The 19,433-nt window shown below is 39.9% G+C and overlaps 1 protein-coding gene across 1 annotated transcript in view; it reads right to left on the bottom strand.

Moving 5' to 3' along the window:
- Nucleotides 1–19,433, bottom strand: part of CAMK2D (calcium/calmodulin-dependent protein kinase II delta) — a 164,075-nt gene that overhangs the window by 13,149 nt on the left and 131,493 nt on the right. Inside the window, exon 13 of the mRNA XM_009883941.1 lies at nt 13,631–13,679. Within this exon, the coding sequence (XP_009882243.1) occupies nt 13,631–13,679 (49 nt within the window). The remainder of the gene's footprint in view (nt 1–13,630; nt 13,680–19,433) is intronic.

Raw genomic sequence — 19,433 nt, forward strand, 5'->3', positions numbered from 1 at the left:
CCCCATCCCTGGAGGTGTTCAAGGCCGGGTTGGACAGGGCTTGGAGCAACCTGGGCTGGTGGGAGGTGTCCCTGCCCAGGGCAGGGCGGGTGGAACTTGATGATCTTCAAGGTCCCTTCCAACCCAAACCATTCTATGGTTCTATCATTCTAAGAGAAATACGGTCAAGAACAGGCAGTATGAAATACTCAGTAACATCAGACATCAAAAGAATAATTAAAAATCTCAGTAGCCACTGTGATTTTACCCAAATCTCATACTGATTATTTTGGGGTATTTTTTTATCTTAGCATTTTATACTTTCTGCGTAGCCATGCGTGTGGGTGCAGGGAGACAGAGTACAAATAGAGACCAAAAGCATTATCAGCCGATAAATACATTGTCTAGGAAGCAAAGGTTTAGCCCGGGAGGAAAGAAGAGAAAGGAGACAGGGAACTGGAATACAACAAGCAGAAAACTGGTAGGAGACTGGAAAGCAGTGTGAAGGGAAATGCAGCCACAGCTCGGTGGCCATGTAAATCAATCAAATACTTTTGCTTTTCCTTAGGGCGAGGGAAGAAACAGGGAGGGCACTGAAGAGGAACGGATATTGGTAGGAACAAGGTCCTGCTATTGCAGACAACATCTGACAGAAATAACTGGTGCTTATTAAGGTGGTAAGAAAATGACCAAAATTCCATTATAAATTTGATGGACTCCATGTAACATATGCTCTTCCAAATCTCCAGTATCTTTTTCCATCTAAACACCCATTACAAACTAGAGAAGGACAACAAGCAGACACACGAGGTCTGAGGGAAGAGGCATCTGGCCAGTTCCCATCTGCCAGATAACCGTCGGTTACAATCATCATTTTAATTTGATTTTTTTTTTCTTTTGATCCAATAGTAAACTTTGCTTGCATTCAATTCTAGGAGAATTACGCTGTTTGATGTGCAGTGGCAATTTCATACTACTAGAATTTTTATTTGATGTGCAGTAAGAACGTCCTCAATAACATACTTCAGCTTTGGTTAAAGCCAGCCAGAGATCTGTATGCTGTCTCATGGTGCGATCAGACAATCGGACTGAACCAAAATGCGCTGTTTCTTTGGCATTATGAGCTGTGCATATTACGGCTGTCTTATTCCCTCCCTTTAAAATACCATCACGTATTCATGTGCAAGGACTATATCTAATCTTATGGCATGTAAGAGTTTGTCTGATAAATGACAAAAATAAGATACAGGAGAAAAACTCAAAAATTGTAATGGGATTCTGGTAAAACTGGTTCAGCTACTTCATCTAAGAGGTGCTGTAAGCGCCAATTGAAAAATTAAAGCCTGACCCATCTATACTGTCTTAGAATACGGCAATGGCTGCAGACAGTATAGTGGAAAGCCACCATAAACGGCAAACTTGAGTGGGAAACATGGCAGCTTTTACATCCTTAGCTCAGAATACGGGTGAAGTAAATCCATTAAAGAAAAGAGCACGGACCTACTCTCTAAATATAACCTTTACCCCTGTAGGGACAGTGAGTTAATGCAAGAAGGTATCAGCAGTTCAAGAGAATACGACCCCTGCTTTGGCAAGCGAGTAGGTGTATGACTAATACAAAGGCAGTTCAAGCACAAATATTATGAAGAAAAGCTATAAAAAGACCAAATAAGAAGAAAAGAAAAGAACAAACCAGAACATTTCCTGGCTAAAATGATTTCTGCAGCACTGCTGTAGTCCGTATGTTAACTTTAAATGAGTTATTAACCTCTAGCTACACTGCGCTGCTTTTTTTCCCTGCTCAGCTACAGGGTGGGGATAATCTTTCATAATTAAATAACACCTTTAACACTCATATCTAAAGAACACAAAATAAGCAAGGACACCATTTATTCAAAAAGCATCCAAGACTATAAATGTCTTAAACCTACCAGGTGGAATCTCACAGTTAGTGAAATCAAGTATCACAGGAAAAAAAAAAAGGACAAACCAGCAGCAAAACCTGTTTTTCTAGGAGGGAACTATGGGGCTTTTCTTCCCTTCCTGGAGCCCCACGCAACGTTTGTTAACTCAATCTACAAGAGTCACACAGAAGTGACCGATACTTTGGTATTTTAATTGCAGAGAGAAGGCGTAGAAGAAAAATGAGCTTGAAGATACGTGAAAATGAAGTGTTCAGAAATACACGTACCAGAAACTTCACGTTTCGTGAAACACAAAAAGGAATCCTTGTTAACTGACTGACCACCGCGTTACCCATTTTTCAAAACCGGCAGCAGTATTTTTGTTCTCAGTATAGTAAGTTAAAACACCTTATGCTTCGTTCAGATATTGGAGTATCTTTCTACTGTTATCAATACTCTAGATGATTGACTATGCAATTACTATACTGGAATGGTGATTAATTACCCCCACTGATCTTACAGAAGTAGGAATACGCTTTTTTTATTGTTCTTTGACATATTTCTTTTAACACTAAATAACCCTAGGAACAGTCAGCATACTAGCCAAGTATAAGCCCAGTTTTTTTGGTCTTTCAGAAAACAGCTCATCAAATAAGCGCAGTGCAGTCAGCACTCGCAACAGAGCCTGTGAAATCCACAGGAAAGACAAATCACCTTCATCTTTCAACTAAGACCCCAAATCAGGGAACTGTGTACCCCTGACTGCTGTTTGCTTTGAAACAGACAGCGATGAAATCTCTGCTAAGCAGTAAAGCACCTTTCCAGAAGCGTGAGGTAGCCTGCTTACAGATTAGCACACGAACTCCAGGATGATTAACACGATTCTGCTTCTTGCTCGCGTGCTGCTTCTCCAGGAAAAAAAAAAAAAACAAAAACCCAACCCTTAAAACTTTTCAGCTCAGTACTCTTAACTACATTTCTTGGTACACATCAGACTGGATTAATCTCACAACATTTTGGACGCGTATAAGCACAGACAAGCGAGTTTGTTCTCTCAACTCCTCTCCCTTACAGTCAATGGAGAGAAATAAGCACTTTCAGGGCACGATTCATCATATCCTAAAATAGATATTTAAGACAAGTGTGACTCATCTGACCTATTTGCGTTGACTAAAGGGAGTCTAGACAACTAGCTCAAACAGAGCGATCCACATTGTGGAGGATGTCTGAATCTGGGCAGACAAATCCTACCCATTGTGCTGTCATTTTAAAGCAGTACAGTCCTTATCAAGGTGACACTGTGCTGCTGAAATTTAATGGCATGGTATGGGGGGACCTTGCCTCATTTCTCATCTGAACATCGTCCCAACAAACAGCGATTAGGTGGAAAGCACACAGCCACTGGTGTTATTTCCAGACTCTGAAATTAAGCAAAGTTTGAAAAGAAAGAGGAAGAGACTAGAAATTTTATCCTGTGCTGTATAATGAACTCCGGCCATGTGGATGTCCCAGATGTCATTCCACTTTACAGCGCGGACTGCTACCCTAGAAGCAGAGGAATACAGCAAACGTCACAAAATGGTTTTCAAAACCATTCTCTTCACACCGCTATTTGAAAAATTCTCTGCTGACAACTTCTCTTACAATTTAGTCCACAAATATTCCAAGAAAGTAATTTCTGAGAAGAAAATAAAAAAAAAGGAGCTGCATGCATAAATGACTGATTGCACCTCAGATCTACATAAAAAACCACCTCGCCCCTCACATGACAAGGCATGCTCCGGGGGACTTCTCATTCAACGAGTTTATCAAAATTTAGTGTACGTAAGATCAGAGCTTCTCTCTCACCCCACTGTTTGACCTGAAACTCCGGTATGAACTAAGACATCTGAGTTGTCATCTTACACATAACATCTCCTTCCTAGTGCCTGCTGATTCCACGATTCACTCTGATTCAGCAAATTATGATACGGGTGGACGGTTTGCAGAATTTTTTTTAGGCTATCGACTGTCTTTCACCTTGCTGAAAACCTGGAAGCCTACCACTTGCCTAACGAGAAAAATTTAATTCATTAGGTATGTAGACAAACACCTGAAAAATTATCCCAGCCCTTTTCCACCCTATATTGACAGAAAAAGATCAAACAAAATGAATGCATTGCCTAATTAAACCTCTACCATAATGGGATACTAAGCAACTTGTCACATGCCCTACATAGTTTCTTCTTATTTATATGAAATTAATTATTTCTAAAGATGATCTCTCCTCTTGGAGCTACCATACAATTACACTAATATTTATACTCCGAGGCAAATGTTGGCAAATGATTATTTCATGACAAATCACGTACAGTCTCAGAACAAAGCTCTATCATGGTCACTGCACTTACAAGATACTGCACTATGGTTTTTCAGCGTGTTACATTAATCACGGAATCTGGCTGCTGTCTCAAGAAATGATGTTTAAAGTCTTGATAACGGAGACATTAACAAGCTTTGCCGCTGCGCATATTTTTATTTAAGCTGTGCTCCAACCTAAGCCCTCTAACAATTGAGAGAAATCTTGTTGTTGTCCAATAGTGTTTTACAATGGAAAATCAATAATAACCCTCAATTCTACATCTGTTTCCTTTTAAATAAGCTTTAAAAAGCAATGAGATGTGTTGGGATGATGATGATGATAGTAATAGTAATAGCAGTAACAACAACAACAACAATCATCATCATTGTCCCCAAACAATAATTCCAAGAAATGTAGCGTTTGCCTATTCTACTCATAGGAAAACTGCGTTCCCTTTACAAATACATTCCTCAATACCTCAAGCACCTAGGGCTAGAATAGAGATGTTTTTAATCTCCAGGACTTAAAGCATATGATAATCCTTCCTCAACTTGTCTTTTCTCAACACGCCACATTTAGATCATCTTTTCCCCACGTCTGTGACAGCAGATTAAAACCTATCAAATTTACCAGCTAAGAAAACAGTATTTTTCTTGTTTATAATTATCATGTATACTGATAATTATAATAATTGCTACTTAACAACAAACAGAGAGTAAATTCAGTTTCATACTGCACAGAGCGAACACCATAGACTATTTTGGCTCCTACCTTCTTGCCACCGTGCTGTCAGGACATAGCTGTCAGGTACAGATTTTCATCCAGCTCATCTTTGGAGCCCTCCTCATGTCCCAGACACTTTTGATGTAAAGAAACTGCACGTGCCACTGACCACCGCCTCTCATCCTCAACTTTGTAGTCTGACTTCATGGTATAGTTTTTTTTCTTCTACATTCTCCATTTTTCTCTTTGAAAGCACTGACTTGAACTCTCCCGTGATGTAATTTAAAACTCAGAATCACTTGAGCCTATATCATTGTCTCCAGCAAGCCCAGTAACTCCCATGTAGTTTACCAAAAAAGACTCAGCAGTATTAACTTTCACTGATTTTTTAAATATTGCTCACTGCTAGTGAAAATTACTCATTTCTAAAGCTGTTTGTAGCAGTTTTCTTTTTTTCTGGTGAATGTACATCTGCCAAATGTACACAGCTCCAATAGCCTCTTTATAGCAATACTGCAGAGACCTCTATAATCTCTATCAGTATTCCGAAACAGATCTTTAGAGCTATCCCAACAAAACTCCACTTCCAAACGGTGTTAGCACAAACGCATCTTCCATTAACCACACCGGCAGTTTTCACCCTAATAACCTATCGTGTTCCTAACGTCTTCTCTCAGCACTGAGGTTGGTTTTACTTGTACTTGAATTAATCCTATTTTTGGTAGATGATAATTACTTTTGGTTTTCGGAATTTTCTCACGCCACAGGACTGCTGAGTCCTATTAAACGTACAGCTACCGAAAACACAGCATATCGCGGCCATTTCTGAAATCGTATCACACCAGAAATCACACATTTTTAAAATTAAGTTGAGGACAGGTGAGGTTATGGGGACATTACAGTTCCTTTGGTCACTAAACTTAGTTATTTAATGAAATTAAATATTCATGTTGCTGGGAATATTTAAATATTCTCGTTATTTTGAAGCATCACAATGAAAAACTATGAGCAAGTCTGGCACATATTCAGATACTGGGTTAACTTCTGCCGTTTTGCCTACCAGTCTTTTGACAAATTCTAAGTTTCTAATCTGTAAATCACTTAAAGAAAGCCGAGCTGGTAGGTTAACTACCACACGTAGTAGTACGTGGCTCTACAGAGGGATATGGACAGTCTGGACCGATGGGCCGAGGCCAATGGTATGAGGTTCAACAAGGCCAAGTAGTGCCGGGTCCTGCACTTGGGTCACAACAACCCCATGCAGCGCTACAGGCTTGGGGTGGAGTGGCTGGAAAGCTGCCCGGCAGAAAAGGACCTGGGGGTGTTAGTGGACGGACGGCTGAATACAAGCCGGCAGTGTGCCCAGGTGGCCAAGAATGCCAATGGTATCCTGGCCTGTATCAGGAATAGTGTGGTAAGCAGGACCAGGGCAGTGATCGTCCCTCTGTACTCGGCACTGGTGAGGCCCCACCTCGAGTGCTGTGTTCAGTTTTGGGCCCCTCGCCACAATAAGGACATTGAGGTGCTGGAGCGTGTCCAGAGAAGGGCAATGAAGGAGGGGTCTGGAGGACAAGTCTTATGAGGAACGGCTGAGGGAGCTGGGGGTGTTCAGCCTGGAGAAGAGGAAGCTGAGGGGACACCTTATCACTCTCTACAACTACCCGAAAGGAGGTTGTAGAGAGGTGGGGGCTGACCTCTTCTCCCTGGTGACAAGCCACAGGACGAGAGGAAACGGGTTCAAGTTATGTCAGAAGAGGTTTAGATTAGGTATTAGGAAACATTTTTTCACCGAAAGGGTTATTAGACATTGGAACAGGCTGCCCAGGGAGGTGGTGGATTCTCCATCCCTGGAGGTGTTTAAAAAAAGGGTAGATGTGGTACTGGGGGACATGGTTTAGAGGTGGTTTTCTCAGGGTAGGTTAATGGTTGGACTTGATGATCTTAAAGGTCCCTTCCAACCTCAGCACTTCTATGATTCTACCATCATGTCTCAACCAAGCAGCTTTACCAGAATAGTTTCACCCAATGCTTTTCCTGCCTCATAGCAGATGGTTGTTTAGTTTGATAGTCGGTGCATTCCTTAGGCCAAATTCTATCTACACTTTTTTAGAGGATTTTTGAGAAGTCTATTTTGTGGAACAAAGCGGCAAAGAAGTGTGCTTGTTTCTGAAGTCACAGAACGGACAGAATAAATACAAGACTGTTCACTTTCTTAAAATATCACCATATATACGTACTATGTCATTTCTGCACCACACTCTTGCAGGGAACCTAAAATAACCTGCTTTTTTCAAGGACAGCGGTATTACCTGCGGTGCCTCTGTTCCTAAATTTGGTAATAAAATTAGTAATGAACATTTGTATTTAAACATTAACAGGGCAAGGCCTTGGCACTATTAATTACCCAATGAAGCAGGAAATGTGAGGCTGCAAGCATTCAGATCTGAAAATGTTGGGTACATAACAGATTTTCAGGGGATTTATACTATGGATGGAATAAAAGCCTTATGGTACATGTTACTGGTGTGTTAGCTTTGAATGTTATACAGATCTGTCCTACTAATTCTTTAAGGTCCTGTGCAGTTTGCGCTGTCGGTATTTGTCGTTCTAGTTTGATATACAGTGATCTATATATTCATATAGACTATCCCGCTCCTCTCTCGGAATGAAGCTTCTCTTTAAACATTACCTGCCAACAGCTGTGACCGGAGGCAGCCCATCATCTCAGGGACTGACTCCCCTCTCACCTGCATTAATTGCACCTACCAAAAATTCCACTCCAATATAAAATAAGGTTGAGGCCAATTACACCCAGCCCGTGTTTCCAAGGGCCCATCTGGATCTCGCCTTGACCAGTGCAAATGCCCACTCGTAGTACCAGCGCAATTGCCCTAACGCACACGGGATGCGGGATGAGAATCCCGCAAGCAGAACCTACATCCCTGGGAAGTCATGCCCTGTTCCGACTCACAAGGTCCCTCCACTCTATAAAGAATTTCTAAAGTTAATTTATAAACAAGAAATGCGTCTACCCAGGCCTTTTATGTTCTTGCAATTCACAAACTACTAACACAAGGCCGTTTTCCTCTCGTATTTAAACTGCTCAGACATAGGCTGCTCACCCTAAAGATTTCCTTTGCAGTTAATTGGTCATTAATTGTCACAGATCTCTTAAGCAAAGCATGAAACTTTTCAGTTGTCATGAATCCCTGCTGCAAGCTAACAGCTGTCACAGCAACTTTCAGGTTGGTTTATCAATGGAGATGCTGAAGAAAATAACTTAATGACATACACAAATGTAACAGGTAATTAATCTGGAGATCCTATCCAGGATCCAAGCCAGAGGCGAGAGTGAAATCTATCTCTAAGTTGAAAACTGCTGCAAAGATTACCTCTGCAAGACACAACTTTCTGAAATACATACCTATTTATGCTGCTGTCACAGCTGGCAATAGTATTTTTACAATTCATAAAACGTGGCCAAGAAATAAATATCTAAAAAGATACACTCCGTTCTTTTGTAAACCCTAAGAAAAGGTCATTCCTAGATCAGACAGGTCACAGAATTGACCTTTTTTGTGCTACTGTCATGTGATGGGGAGGGAAGAGAAGGAGAGACAAAAGAGATCATCTGAACTGATGAGTCTCAACTTACACAGCACAGAGGAAGGAGTGGAGTGGGAGAGCTCAGACTCAAGCGAATGACTCTCCGAGTTTGCATTTTTCGTGGACTTGCCCGCTGAATTGATGGAAAGAAACACAACATATGAACAAACAAAGATGAAGAGGTAGAGTGTGATCAGACTCCTCAGCAGGCACTGGCAGCAGGAGCGGCCGCTGGGGCACGGCAAGGGTGGTGACCAGTGGGATGAAGAAGCAATGGAAGAGGAGGAGTGGTGGGTGGAACATAACCTCTCCATGTCACCCTCCTTTGTGAGAGCTGTATGAGGGTCAAGTAGAGGTGAAGGGAAAAAAAAAAAAAAAAAAAAAAAAAGAGAAGGCCAACAGAAAAATAACGATAATTCAATTACAAGCAACGAGAACTTATAAAATCTTTGAGCAGACAAACAACGTTAATGACGTACTTTTGGGAGGCAGTGTGGGTGCCCGAGAACAGCTGTAAAGGTCGTAGCCATAAATGACTCTGTTCAGATGCCAGCGGAGATTTATCCCTGTATCCAGTACTGAGATATACAGGGTTTTGAAAGAGCTTTTAAAAAAATGTTCTTAGAAATTCGAAGGTTTTTCTTCAGGAAAGTATGTTCCAAATGGATTAGTTTAAAAACAAGAGGTATAAAATGAAATAAATTAGCAAAATATATGAAAATTCATGCCTCCTGAATGGTTCATGTTTTGAAGCAATATACCTTACTGATGTATTAAGTAGCACAGATTAGCCAGAATTTACCTAATTTGTAAGTGCCCTGTAACGCAGCAATTTTTCCCCATCGGGAATCGTCACTCTTACTAGTGCTTTCATCAATTCGTTTCCAGGGGCAAAAAAATACCGTGAGAAATCTGGATTTCCCAACCACAATAAATTTAACAACTCGGCTTTATAAAAGTCTCTGTGCATTGCTGGCAAAAATAACGATGGTATTCTACAGCATTATTGAAAAAACCGTATCCACCTCATACCAAAGAGATGCTGCCCAAGAGTTTCAGCCTCATCACTACAAGAAGGAGAAATCCCGCAAGCAATCCCAGAAGGCGGCATTGCCCGTGGTCCAGTTTTCCATATGCTCTTCTTGTCCACTCCTCTCCTTATACTCCTCTCACTGTCATGCAGGTAAGCCCGTGATCAATCGTTAATGTCAGAAATTTAAGTCAGCAAGGAACCCTCAAGTCATTTCAGACTCCAATTCTAGAATTAGCTTATTCCTTGAATTATTAAAGCCCCCTATTGTTTGCCAAGCCACTGTTCCTAGTAAAAGAAATAAGTTCCAGTCCTAAAAGTTGTAAATGCGTACATAAGCAAGGCAAAGTTACAGACACTAGGATTTTCAATAAATAACAAATCAAAAGTAAGCCTGATTTTACTGTCTTCAAGTTAAAATATCCGCCTTCAAAAGTGAAGACAGGGTGACATCCTGACACGAGAGAATACTTTATGCATTCCCTGACAGATATGAGGTAAGAATCTGTTCCTAAAAACACATTTGTAACAGCTGATTTAAGACCTTTTTTTTTTTTTTAATTGCTACCTTTCTTAATGAATCACAACATTTGTAATACTTCATACAGACATGCACATGTGCACACACACTCCCACAGGGCACACAAAACCCCAACTGTGCTGGAGATGATACTATATCCCACACAGACTCACATCATCCACACAACTTTAAAGAGCCAAATCAATAAAAAATAAGAAAACCACCTGATGCAGAGCTGAATGTTTTAAGTATGTCTGGGGTGGTGGTCTGTACAAAGGAAGGAACCTTGTACGTGTTTGTGTGATCTAGGCACGGTTTTAGAATAACTGGAGGAGGAATAAAGTGCATACATCACATACTTTGGCAAAGAAGAGTCATTCCCCATCCCTGGAGGTGTTCAAGGCCAGGCTGGATGGGGCTTTGAGCAACCTGGTCTAGTGGAAGGTGTCCCTGCCCATGGCAGAGGGGTTGGAACTGGATGATCCTTCCAGTTCCAACTGGATGATCTTTAAGGTCCCTTCCAACCCAAACCATTCTATTATTCCATACTGCAATACTACAAAATGTATGCTAATGTTGCTGTGCAGTTACAGAGTGGCATCCCCATTTCCCTTCCCCTTCGCAGGAAAGAGAGAGCCTCTTCCCACGCTGCCAAGAAAAGCAAAAAGACTTTTAAGGTCCTTGATGACCTAAGGTGGGGAACATTCCTTCTAGATCTCAAATTTGGTGACAAGCATCATCTTGAGCATACGCAAAAGGACCCAGACAGTCAATAATCAGAGAGAATTCTCTCTGCTTCCTCTGAAATCCATCCATCCAGATCAGTATCTTGTCTCCAGGTGCAGCCAGCCGCTGTTCCTGACAAGAGAACAGCTTCCTCACTGTTGTCCTAGAAAATCTACATCCAGAAGTCAAGTTTGGTGAAGGGGGAAAATATCTCTCCTACGTGCCTTCCTACAGCACGAAGCTTGAGCTTGTAATAGCTGTCAGGGTTGCAGGACTGCCTATTCCCCAAATCATTCTAGAAATTACACCCTCGGGGTACCGTTAACTTTAATTTATAATAAAACAATCTGAAAAGCAGCCTCTGGTGGAAAGACTGGAAGTGAGAGGAATACTAAAAAGCGAAAAACAAGCAAGCTTGCAAGCAATTAATGACGGGGAGATTACATTTGTTTTTAAACAAACTGAAGATGAAATCCCCGTACGCTGGAATAAGCTGTGCCCCTGGTGAAGAAGGTGGTGGTGCCACCGGGTGTTAGGCCATGGACCCAATGCTGGAACAGGTTATACCATGATCATCCCAGATGTCAGCAGTCCAAACCGTCATTTTCAGTGGGGAGGAACCATCCCACCTTCCCACCAAAGCAAGTGAAGAGCAACACCCCACTCGCTCTGCCACCTCTTCTGCAAGCACGGTTTACATCTTTCACCTCCTCCTCCTCCTCCAGTCTCCAAAAAATTGGCAATGCCGCAGCTCTCTCTGCAGGACAGCCTCAGCTCATCTGCCTGGCTCACCCACTTCATGCCCTTTGCATCACTATCATGTAGTGATGCAAAGGGTCAGGAACCTACGAATCGCAGAAAACTTCACCCACTAAACATCTGACATCTGTAAAAGCAAAGAGGTGGACACACCCAGCATCTCGACTCTCAGACCCGCGATCCTCTTTTCTGGTTTGGGAATAAAATACATCATGGCCATCCAATCTGTGATACCACAGAATCATATAAAAGAATCAGGCAAAATGTTTTTGCTGTTGTTTTTCTTGTAATTGTATTCCTGAGATACAATTCTGTGCAGTAAGCTTCAGAGAGAATTTTGTAAAACTCCTACTGTTATAACATCACGTGATAACACCACGCGGAGGCCCTATCATTAAATTATTCATTTAATGAGGTTAGTTGCTAAACTACACATAATGGTTTGAAGGAAGAAATACAAAGTGTTATGAACAAAGGTAAATTACACTGTATTTTCCTCTGCATCAGCTGCAGATACCTGTAATTGTTCTCCAAGCCATTACTCTGCATTAACTCAAACCACTATCAGTAGGTTGTTATTTAAAGTGAGCGGGTGCTGCCTGTTAATGCAGCCAAGACTTTGTTCAAGCGGAGGTGAAATGATTCACTGAAAACTTTGAGAACAAAGCGCCATCATCGGTGACTTAATTAGAGCTAAGCGCAGCTCATACTGCACTCTCAGTCACAATTTACAGCCGCATCGCTACCACCAGTGCAGAGAAAAAACTCTCCACCGAGGGAACGCCAACTATGCAAAAAGTAGAGAAAATTATTGCAGAATTATTAGCTGGTACACCGAGCGGCAGCAGACACAGGACGTTGAGCTCTGCCGTGATGTAAATGTCCCATATGCAGCATCCTACCTAAATCTGCGTTTCCAACACGGTGCATCTTGGCCGGCTGCTGCCGGCAGGCTGTGCTTCCATGCTGACACTGGCAATTCACGGCCCCGGCAAGAGCGGGATTTTTAATCAAACATGCATAGCACCTGTCCTACCCGTCAGAAAGGAAGTGCGAGGTATTTTTCATACAATTCTAACTACTTTACGTTGGAATCTCTTCTAAATTCTAAAATGCTCCCATGCTCTTCAGAGGCTAATGAAGATTTAGCAGATTCAAGTCTGTATTTTAGGGCACAACTTTGCTAATACAGGCTTTTAACAATGACTTAGGCATTCTGTTACTTCCAACATGAAGCAAACCCCATGTTACAATGGTTCACTAAGAATTCGCTTTTCTTTTCCATTTCCACATTTTATGTTTACTATCATCTCTGGCTTGTGTTTCACCGGTACATATAACATTCTTCTTTGAGGCTGAAAACCAATCTTTTCTGTGAACCAGAGATACACAAACCTAATGCTCCTCTTTTTTTAAAAACCCTTTGTTTTAAAACACAATGTTATTAAAATAAGTATGAGTCAAATCACAGTATAATATTTAGAGGGGGGAAAATGGAAACAAAACCAGTATGTGTGAACTTACAGAACTAATTTTATACCAAAATTACTGATTTTAGTTTTTTAAAGAATAAAAGAAGATTAAAATAAGTGTACGGACAGAACAAAAGAGAAACGTGAAAAAACACTGGCATCTGAACAGAATAAAAATTAAAACAGTGATATAAAAAAAAAGCAAACTCAAAACACAAATGCATGCTAAAAGTACATAAACTAAGGAAGAGTTACAAAGCACTGACTTACGCAGTTTTAATCTACCACTATTATTACTGGAGCTAGTATCTTAGTTAATGAGCAGTAACTTCATATTCATCATTCCAAAACATCATGGCAAATGGTGTTTTGGGAAATGAAAAGTCAAAGGTAAGTCGGAAACACGTCAGAAGTGGGACAGAAGAGCATAAAGGTAATTTCTTTTAAACAAGGAAAAATAGTACTCTGCCTTCAGATTCATTAGGAGTTTCTGTGTTTAGTGACCTAATGAAATACATTTGCGTAACTCATGTTATTGCTTCTCCAAATGCTTCAAATTTAAAATCGTACCTTTCACATCCTCATCTTCAATGGTTGTATTGGAACTCTCTGTTGATTCCTGTTAAGAAGTAAATATAAGTAGAATGTATAAAACAAGCCGAGCCTTAATTGCGTGCCTTTGGAAATGACAGTTAGTTACAGATACCATGCAAAGCCTTGAAGCAGGGTGGGATGGAATTCACAAACAAATGGTCACACACTGGTTAAGACATTTCCACCCGAAACCGATGTCAAACATTGCCATTCTCTACAGTAGGGACCACAAATACATTTCCTGCTGTCTGATGCTTTTACTTCACAGGAATGTAAAGGAAACTTTTGTGTTTTTTTTTTTTTTCTTTAACATCCGACTGTACAAAGTCCATCTGAAATGTTATATGAATTACCTCAGCCAAGTAGGAGAGCTTGCCATTTTAAGCTTAGTGATTAAACCAACTGTGCAAAATCAGTCATTCCATTCCAACTTTTAAATACGCAGACTTGCGCGTGGTACAATTGACAACCATTTTTCTACCCATATGACTTACGCAACGTATATTAAAATAAAGTCTCCCAGTGATTTTAAGAATACTTAATAAATAAGATTAAATAAGATTTTAAGAATACATCAGATTCTGTCATTTTTAGACTCTTTTTGTGATTAAAAAAAATTGGGGAAGGAGATGGAGAATTGATAAATATATGGTAACGACTTTGTCAAACTAAGGTATCTTTGTAGTTGCATTCTTCAAACAACCAGTCATGTAGAGGAATGACTCTATCGGACAGTTTATACTTAAGCCACCACACTGTTAAAAAGGCAAGGATTCTGTATCTCAAGTCTTTCATGAATTACCAGAAACATGAAATATTATGGGCAAATTCACCAGGGCACTGTCAAATCTAATAGGTATGGTTTTAGAAGGCCGCAAAGTCTTTAAACTTGATTTTTTTATCTTTCTTGAAAAGTAGAATCAATATAATTCTGGGGTTTTTTTAATTCACAGCTAAATAGCAAAAAGGATTAACCGGTTGATTTTTATAAGAATAAAGGATTTATGGTTTTTATAGATTTGAAGGATTTTACAAATAAATAATAGAAGGTAAATTTGACAGTGCCCTTTATTTACTGTGTCCTCACAAGGCTGAGCCAAAGGAGTGTTCAAAATGGTTAATGCATTACTTAGACCTTAAAAAAACACAAACCAAAACGCATGTGCATCCATAAATAAAACTACATGAATTGATTCACACGCAAACAAAACTGAACAAGTCACCATGCTTTTCCTGAACCGGCTGGTGTTAGACGTTCCACTCTACACAGATGTATCATGCTCTATCGCTTGAAGTATTAGATAAAGTACTTATGAGTAAACAACACCCCCACACAAATACAAGTTGTAAACACCATGCACAAGCTCACACGGCAGATGTAGCCTGTAATATTGAAGCATCCACTCCAGTTGCCATACTATAACGATCAGTCTTTCAGACAAATTTAGGAGTTAACTCTCCGCATTAAGTGGTTTGCTTGTCTGCTGTGACCTTTTGGGACATTGAGTATCTTAATTGCTACGATGATATAATAAAGTCAAGTAGATGTAGTCACGCCAATATTTTATCTGGGTTTTCTGGTCTTTAGTGGACTTCAGCGATAAAGATTAGACTAGTGTTCAAACACAGGCTGTTTGTTGCCTATGAGTTTTGAACTTGGGGAGCTGAAGAAGTAATAACATGAAAATAAAAGCTCTGTGTTGGACAGATGCAAGGGACATGAAGGAATGAGATACACGAGCACAATACACACCATCAGCACTTTCATGCTTGAGAAATGTCTGCATGCGTTATTTTTTCACTCGGATTCAATCCTTCTCATATGAAATAACCGCAAGTAGTTAAGACTACGTAAATGACATGTCATTTCTTTAAGTCAATACTGTAAACAGTGACATTTTTGTTGAAGAGTAAATTCTTTCCAGGAAAACTAGGAACATGTGTTATATATAAAATGATGATATTTCCTGGCCCTTTTCAAGTCCATGCATGAAAAAAACAAAACAAAACACGTTTTAGGAATCAGCTGCCAAACGCAAACATCACAATACACAAGAAAAAAGAAAAGAGCATGAAGAAAACGTATAAAAAAAATCAAAAACCCTCTTTGTCACTTGAAATACTAATTTTTTTTTTTTTTTGAAACTGCTCAGTGATGTTATGGAAGCAAATCAAAGTCCTGTGCAAAAGATACGTCACAACACGGTGTATAAGCATGCTGCGAAACAGCAGATGGGATAAACTGAAATGACGTCTTTATCGAAGGTGACAATTGCACAAAATGAAACTCGTCAGTAAAATCTCACCACGCTTTGAGAACAGCGTTCTTTGGTTTTACTCAGACCGCAGCATTTTTGACTGAAAGGAGAGAGAGCCCCCCCTACCCCGTCCCAGTCCCCAAGACTGGTGGCACAGGGGTACTGAACTCTGCCCATCGCTACCGATTCCCCCCGGGAGCTTCGGCAGCTCAGCACTCAGTGGGACGCACGGAGTAGGTGAACACAGATGGAAACAGGCTCGAGAGACACCAGTTGTTAACAAAAGGCAGGAACGAGATTTTTTCCTTGATACATTCCTGGAAGGGCCCTATTTTGCTGCGGGACAGCGGATGGAATGTGTGGTGTGGAAAAAAAAAAAAAAGCAAGATGGAGTTGATTCTTTCTGAATACCTTATTTCCATCAGGGTTGTGGATTACTGTAGTTTGGGGCTCCTGAGCGAGAACAAAATAAAGAGAAAAAGAGTTCCCGTTGGTAAATACATTCTTGTTAGTGTGAGGGAGTGCAAGAAGAGCCAGCTCACAAATGCTGAACACTGACAAGAGCTAAAACAAACGTTAACTGTTGCCAGAGGGTGAAACTGGATGTTTTAAAAACAGATTTCCTCAACAGCAAGCCAGCAAAAAAAGACCATCTCACCTAAAGCAGCAGCATGCACAGACCTTATTCATGACCCAACAGGGACAGGGCTTTGAAGCTCCGGAGATCTGCAGAGGCGCTCTTTTGCACAAGGGCATAAATCACCTCTTTTCTTTAAGCATGTTTGCTTGTATTAGTATTAAGTCATCACATAAAAATACAGACGAATCGATAAGAATTAAGGACGAGTTAACTACCTCTAAACACTACTGTGTTTTGGAAGATGTGGATTACTACCAATTGCTGCCCTGGCAGAGCAGCATAAAAGTAAGCGAGAGAGATCTTTGCGTCATTTTAATTTGCCCAAATCCTTTTCCTTTAAAAAAAAAAAAAAAAAAAAAAGAGATTAAATAATCTTTGAAATGGCAGTTAGCCAGCATGCTTACAGCATGGACTATTGTGCACGGCTACGTCTGGGAACACACTGCCGTATACTCATGCATGGAACCTGTTAACTGGTCCTTAGAAATTACTTTGCAATGTATGCAAACAAAAAAAAAACACAACTCAAGAGGAATTATCCACATTTTCAAAGCTATACATGCAGGCACACGGGAAGCAATACCTCACAAATTTAGGTACTTACGCATTGGCGTTTAAATTTGTGAGCCCCCGTGACACATGTATGCCTAAGGAATAGGAGCTACTAATAAAAGCAAGACTGCAATAAGCTCTGATTAGTAATGTTTTCCTAACAGAGCTTATTCATGCGTAATGCCTCCTGCAGATTGAAATGTGAGAGCAACAAGCAAAAGTGTTTAGCACTAGACGCCTCTCAATCCCAGTGAAGACTTGCAAAGTCCTGCTGAGTTTTAGGAAATATGGAATGAAAATCTGAATAAGGTCTATTTTATGGTAGCCTAGCAATAATCCTGTTAGCTCTCCTTGATATCAATACTCATACTATGACAAAGCAGAGAAAATAATAGAGCTGTTTTTTCTTTTCTTTTTTTTTTTTTTTGGTGCAAACGGTTAGCATTAAAAAGATGGAAACAGTCATCAGGCAAAGAGCTAAGAGCAACATAAAGCGCATTCTACTCACTATCTGGCACAGCATGCAAAAAAATTCCACTATGGTTACAAATGCTATGACTCTACCGCATCCAGCTTCCACGTAACATTTTCTATTAATAAACACGCTCTAACGGACTTCCTCACAAAAAAAAAAAAAAAGAAAGCATAATTCAAACAAAAAGATTTTTCCAAAACCTGTTTTTAGAAAGCAAACAGAGTAAATGCATGAAAAAGCAAAAAAATAAAAAAAAAAAAAAAAAGGAAGGAAGAACAAACAGAAGACAGTCAAAAACTTCAAGATAGCACGAGAAGGAAGATTCCAGGTATACCAGCGCCGGGGTAGGAATATTTTCCTTGGGGCTGGTTACCACGTTCGTTTTGTTGTTTATCTGTAGGTATGCAGAAAATAGAAACAGACAGGCCTTAGAACTGGCAGTAGGCACCGTATCTATATCTCTCTGTATAGAACATCTATATACAGATATAGATATCTATATATAGATATAGATATGGAAATAAAGAATCACAGAAAGATGAACTTATGAACTTGAACGAACGCTAGCAATAGATCTGATAGCTCGCTGCAACTCCTCCAAACATGCTAGCTATGGCTTTTCAGATGCACTATACGCAGGTCTAGATAAGGTATAGATGACTTCGGCCGTGACGCTTCAAAGAACAGAGAGCCTTTAAGTAGCAGCTAATCACATACAAGAAGAATAAAGAATTAGTGTGGGTTTGGAGAAAGTCCTAAATAGCCATTGCATTTTCTTGCGTGCACCAGTATTAAATAATTGCGCCCGATTGTTCTTTATTGCTAATTACCTATCACTACCATGAATAATATTTGATTATTCACAGCTCTCCAGAAATCTATAGATTCGTTGTTTCTTCTGGGAACAGATTTGAATAAATATAACTGATTCCAGAACTGAATAAATACAACTGACGCTAGAAAGAGACTGGTGCCCCTTTAGCTTTTTTTGGTGTTATTTTAGGCAAAAATAATTGACAGCTGTGATTCTTTGCCACCTCAAGAGTCCTGCAGTAACTGCGTATCAGCCGTTCAATTTTTGGTACTATAACCTGAAAGTGGAAGGTTTCACACTATAGCATGTGTAGTCTTACTCCACAAATCAGTACGTATCTGCTTCACTTTGCACATAAGTCATCGTGTTAGTTCTTAGGCTTAGCACAGTACTACACCATTACAAGACTTTTGGCTTTGACTTATAAAAAATTCTAATTCAAATTAAACTGTTTAGCAGTAAACTTAAAGGTATCTGATTCTTTAAATCCATTTTTAAGATTCAGCTTTCATAAATACAGTGGTATGAAAAGAACGGAAATACTAAAACGAATGTACCGAGCCATTTTTTACATGCACTAAGAAGCAAGATTAAAGTATAGTAAAACTAGTTTGAAATATGCATTTTTTTTCTTTAACAATAATTAGGAAAAAAAATATTACGTACATTTGGGTCATGTCTAATTTTAACATGAGCAGTCCAAAGCGGCATGCAGAACTGGGGGTATAGATACATATTGTCTGGAAAGACTTTGATCAAAAAAAAAAAAAGTTCTACTGAACCTCCTTGTCAGGGTACTTAATAATAAATGCACAAAACAAAGGAAAAAAAAGTCCAAAATTGTTTCGTTAATGGATTTTTGGTAAAATGTAATTGATTTCTTCATTTAAAGAAACAAACTCAAGCATTTTTTGGGTGAAAATTTGGTGTTTTTTCTTTTAAAATAAGAAAAGCCTTTCTAAACCAATTAGAAAACGGTGCTACGCTACGTACCATAGATGAAAAAGCATAAAGAAAGAGGAAATCCTAGAACGGTGGAC

The sequence above is a fragment of the Charadrius vociferus genome, unplaced genomic scaffold, assembly GCF_000708025.1.
Source record: "Charadrius vociferus isolate BGI_N301 unplaced genomic scaffold, ASM70802v2 scaffold154, whole genome shotgun sequence".
Taxonomy (NCBI): Eukaryota; Metazoa; Chordata; class Aves; order Charadriiformes; family Charadriidae; genus Charadrius; species Charadrius vociferus.